Source organism: Rhagoletis zephyria, unplaced genomic scaffold (genome assembly GCF_001687245.7).
Source record: "Rhagoletis zephyria isolate East Lansing unplaced genomic scaffold, Rhagoletis_zephyria_1.1 Rzeph_scaffold_02023, whole genome shotgun sequence".
Classification (NCBI taxonomy): domain Eukaryota; kingdom Metazoa; phylum Arthropoda; class Insecta; order Diptera; family Tephritidae; genus Rhagoletis; species Rhagoletis zephyria.
In genome coordinates, this window is record NW_016159107.1 from 16,732 (window position 1) to 22,314 (window position 5,583).

The following is a 5,583-nucleotide window of genomic DNA, read 5'->3' on the forward strand; positions in this document are numbered from 1 at the left end:
AATGGCGCTGTACTTGACTGCAGCGATGCCAGATTTGAGCGCACCAATTTTTTACCGATAATAACTCATGCGAGGGATTTGGGTATTGGGCATTTTACAAGCCTATTAGGAAGTACACATATCTGTGTTCGTATAGAATAGTAGCTTATGTCGGAAGACTGGCTTTAGTATAATGAACCATTCGCAGCATACGATTGCGAAAGACTCACTGGCGCCGAGTCGTTGAAGAACTCTTGGAAAATAAACGTAAAAGACGGTAATGTTAATGGCGATGCTAGCAAGTCAATATTCGTATAAAGTTTCATTAAAAAATTTCTTGTGGCTTAAAGAATATAGGAAATGGTACATTTTACTAAAGCCAGCCTCCCGACATAAGCTACTATTTCATACGAACACAAATATATTCGTCTACAAATAATGTTGATTATTTTAATTAAGTCCTAAGATAAGTTTGTGAATCTTATCAGTGTTCTATGTAAGAACCAAAAATCAATACCCTCGCCAATTAGAACCTTTGCTTTAAAAGAAAAATTTACATAGAGCATTTACTCAGTACTTGGTCTGGCATCACTGTTTGAGCATTGATGTGCTCAGCTCACTGTTGCCAAGGTCGTGCATATTGCACTAAATTTAGTACTTTTGGGAAACCAAAAAGCCAAAATAAATGGAATTCAATGCTTGGTGCGTTATTTAGTCATGCTTTTTTAATTTAAGCACACCGAATGCATAGGTACATATGTATGTATGTATACACTATACACTAATATTCTACATTAAGATGGAATTCCTTTACTGAATAAAATGTGAGGAATAGGTAAATTAAATATGTTTTGTGTTGCTATAAATGTATTGAAATTAATTTATTAATAAAAACGTGAGGAAATGGATATGTATATACACTTTTTACTGAATCAAAAAAATTATTAAACATGACAATAAAAACTTGGCGCTTTTGTTTTGGAAAAATTGGCTTTTTCTGGTGGCCTGATGCCACACTGGCTCAGTTGTCGCAAAAGTGCACATACATACACGCATTTTTACTTGAAAATAAGTGTGTAGTAGTTAATATGTATACGTTGCCATCTCCGTACAGCTCACTTCACCCCGCCAAGCACACTCGCGTGCGCGCAGTTTGCCCGCGACGTCGACTGCGTGCACCTCTGCGGTGCATCCCTAGTGTAATGAATTAAAATCATTACAAATTGAATCATTAAATTCGATATATTTTAACAAAAGTACACGTAGAATACAATTTGATCAGTAAAGCTTAAATTTTTAAGTTGTTCATGGAATTAGTGAGTCCATTCTCGAGATCCCTTATAGTAAGTTGGCCACCAACACCAGATGTGCTGATTTTGATTTTTTTGCCATCTTCGTCAGTGAAACTGCGAGCAACCCCAGCAACCAATTCACAGATTTTGCGACGCAATTTCGGAGTAACTTCCTGCTGTACGGCTAGCAAAATTTGCTGCAACATTACAGCCAATGCGAATTATTATTGCCTCTAAAGCAATTAATCGCCCAGCTGTGGTATATTAAAGATTTTCGCTCGATGATCCCCAGATACTGTTGACAAGACGTTTTCATGTGGATTATAACACATTTCATAGATTTCCGCCATATATCCCTCGAGCGTAAATGTGCGTGCGCCAGAACGCGCTTCAAAAGCAATCACATTGCCATCCATTGTAGCTGCCATGAGCGTATGACCACTGAGCCACTTCAGCCGCGTTATGCCACCTTGAAATTCATTGGAATTGTCACCTTCTACAAAGGTGTGATCGCATAATGTGCGCAAATTATACTTTGCAAAATCCCAAATTGCTATTTGTCCTTGCAAAGTACCACTGGCTACTATTTTAAGGTCATTGGAAGGCGGAAATGCTAAATATTCTACTGAACCATCAGCCTCTACAGCACCCACCGGACCATTATTTGTGCAAAAAACAATTTTACCATCTGCCGCTCCGGCAGCGTAGAACGGCGAGTCCTTCTCACACGCCACCGACAATACAACTGTTTGATGCGCCATTGGATTTTGTGCATCTACTTCTGTCCAGGCGAGCCCCGCCGCACCTACTTGCAAAACATTTAACTTTCTTGAAATATCTATTTGAAATTGAAATTGTAATTTAAAATTGAAGTGTAAATCGAATATTACAAATGAATCCCCATTGTATGGTAACGCCGGTGTCAGCAGAAATTCAGCACCTTTGACAGTAGCTTACAGACTCAGCGCTGTATGTATAGGTGTGCAAATACATAAAAAACGAAAAAATCTGATTTTTCGTTTCCAATCGACAATTTTTTCGGAGCTGTAAAAACGTATTCTGAGCCCTTTTACGCGACTACCGGCGGTGCCTAATTTTAGCCAATTTTCCATTAAATCACATAAAACCCTTGTACGCATGAATTTAAAGTGTTATACGAATTGAAGCGTCCAATAAAGTTTATGTTTATGCATAAATCGTGAACTTGAACATTTTCGAGTCTTTATTGTCAAAACCAAAAGGTTCCGTGAATCGCTCGAGTGACGGTAGTTTCTATAGTGCGTTGCGTTATCTTTTAACTCTTCAAGAAGCCTCTATGTTCGTTAAGGGGCTATAAATAGCCTATTGACCAATCGTTAGCAGTTCTGCCATCCGTCGAGTGTACGCCCACGATCGACTCACCAGCGCCAACGAGACAACCGCCAACCTGCCAGCAGTTCTACCAGACATCTGCCGATCCGTCTGCAACCACCTCCGCCGCCTGCCAGTCTACGCAGTCAAACCGACGCCTGCATTCCATCGCCTGCCCGCATACCCCATAGCCATTGGCGCCTCCCAGGCCGTGTCGACCAATACGTCTAGAGCACCCATCTGAGGATAGCCCCTGCCTAAGCTACAGCCAAGGCGGCTGTAAATGGTCCTTCTCTCCGAGAATCAAAAACCAGCGACTTAAACCCTACATAAGTATCCACAAAAGCCGTAAGTAAAGATATTTTTCTTAATTTCCCTATATTGCGGCTACATACATATCTACATATATATATTTTATAAAAAATTTGGCGGGAAAATAGACTCAATAGTCAAGAAAAATTTAACGGCGAACGACAAAATTTTTTGCAATACTGCTTGTCGACGGTAGATTTCGGCAAAAGTTAACCTACCCGCTTTCGCGTAAACGACACACATACTTAGTGTGAACCATATATGCGATTATAAGTACATATGCACATAATCACATACACATATACATATGTATGTACATAAGAAAAAATAAAATCGTGTAAAACTCGAATTTGCTATTTCTCACATAATTGCACATTTATTGCAATAATATCCTTACATACTTGATACATACGCATATATTTAACGCGAAAACAGGGTGCTTTTGCACATTGCCTTGGCCCATCCAAGTACTTTCCCGTTCCAAGTTCGTTCGTTCCGCCAATGACACATATGTGCATTAAACTGCATCACCAAAAAAAGTTGCGGTTTTTCCGCCGGGATTACAAAATTTATTATATTTTAAGACGTCCACCAAAATATTTCGGAAAAATATTAAGATTTAAGCGAGCTGGACCGATTTGAGAATACCTCCAAAAATGAAGCTTTTTATGAATAAAAATTGTTTCTTAAAGAACTTTTTTAAAAAAGTACCCTCAGATGACAAATTAGATTAAGCTTAAAAAATCTGCATACAAATATTTAAAAATCCTTTCAACGGAATCGTAAGAATGAGATTTTTGATGCTGTTTTTTACTTTTTTCAAAGATTGGTTTACGAAAAACTTGAATAACTGGGACAACAATGTTCTGATTTAGACTTATGGGATCTCAGTAGAAAGGTATTTTGACACTGTGTTTATTTCTGGCCAAAAAAACGTCATTCGAGTCCCATCTTGTTTTTTCGAATACCAACACATCTTAATTTAACTTTGAATGACGTTCTTTCATCCTACCTTTCTCTTCCATCGTTTGAATGAGTTTATTAGCAAAGAGATAAAAAGGGTGAGAAAATACCTTTCCAATGATATCTCACAAGTCTAAATCGGGAGAGTTTAGGCTTAGTTATTCAAGTTTTTCTTATACCAGTCTTTGAAAAAAGTTAAAAACAGCATCAAAAATCTCATTATCACGATTCCGTTCAAATTTTTTTTTAAATTTTTAAAAAATATTTTTACGCAAATTTTTTAAGCTTAAACCGTTTTGTCATTTGAGGGGATTTTTTCAAAAAAAAATCTTTAAGAAACTATTTTTATTCATAAAAGACTCCATTTTTGGAGGTATTTTCAAATCGGTCCAGCTCACTTAAATTTTAATATTTTTCCGAAATATTTTGGTGGACGTTTTAAAATATAATAGATTTTATAATTCCAATGGAAAAATAGTACCGATTTTTTTTTGTATGGGGAGTGATGCAGTCTAATGTACATATATACATAGAAAACAATTTGAAAGCATACATATAGTGGGGCAAAACTCATCCCAGCGGGTAAAATTATATTTATTCTCGTTTTATTAATTTATTACATATGAATAACTATACAATAACTAATTGTGCCTACAGCGTGAGTACGCGCGTAAACACGAAATCTTAACACATTTAAATATTGCGATTTCTGATATTGTTAAAGACAAATAAGTTTGCTAACAGTGCGGACAGGTCGTGAATATACCCCCGATTCTTTCGCTTTTGATTCGCTTTAACCCGGCTATTGGAATTTATTGTGCATAATTTGTGTCCTATACATCACTCTTTTTTGATTTTTCGGTGTCTGTCCAAAAGCTCTGATCTTTGCATTTCAAACGTGATTTTAAATTCAAAACCGGCACATATTTGAAGTAATAACCTTCACACTGCCGTAAATTCTCATATGTTTGATGTTATTAGCAACCCACACCGAAGACAAGTTAAAAAGCCCCAAAATGAGTGATGACGAAAAAGGTCAAAGCGCTTCCACCGAATCACAACACGCGACGCGTTCAAGTGGAAAGTCCGCAAAAAAATCGAAACCTTCGGTCTCATCCACTAATTTCATAGAAGAGACTGATAATTTTATGGATTATTGCACACGATTTAGATCAACCCCACTAGAAGATAATTCTGAGTCTGCCCAAAATATTAAAAGTGCCAACTTAGACAATTTCTGGACACGAGTGCAAAATTCGTATGATGTAGTGCCAACGTAGACAGTAGAGACAGATGAGCATGACCTCCCTGAAGATTTTAAAACTTGTGCCTACAGCAAATACCGGTCATGCCTCATCACCTATGAGGACACCAAAGCGCAAATCGGTGACCAGCTCCACCTCCTCAAACAAATGAGCATTCCCATGCCTGCGCACTCTACGTCGCAACCCAAAGACGAATCTGACTTTGGCTTAAAAGTCCCTCCTTGTGATACTGAGGTCTTTTACGGGGGTTATGAACAATGGACGTCCTTCCGTGACATGTTCACGGCGGTCTACATAAACCACCCTAAACTCACAAAAGCGCAAAAATTGTACCACCTTAGGTACAAAACACAAGGTAAAGCCGGCCAGATCGTGAAACAATTCGCCCTTAGTGATGACAATTTCGAGCTGGCATGGGAAGC

General features: G+C 37.9%; 1 protein-coding gene across 1 annotated transcript; it reads right to left on the bottom strand.

The window, feature by feature from the left end:
- Positions 1–1,513: 1,513 nt before the first annotated feature.
- On the bottom strand, positions 1,514–2,032 carry LOC108365852 (vegetative incompatibility protein HET-E-1-like). Its single transcript, XM_017620042.1, has one exon. The coding sequence runs from the start codon at positions 2,030–2,032 to the stop codon at positions 1,514–1,516; it is 519 nt and encodes a 172-aa protein (XP_017475531.1).
- Between the last annotated feature and the right edge of the window lie 3,551 nt (positions 2,033–5,583).

Coding starts and splice junctions, on each gene's coding strand:
- LOC108365852 (XM_017620042.1), bottom strand. CDS start 2,032: ATGGCGCATCAAACAGTTGTATTGTCGGTGGCGTGTGAGAAGGACTCG.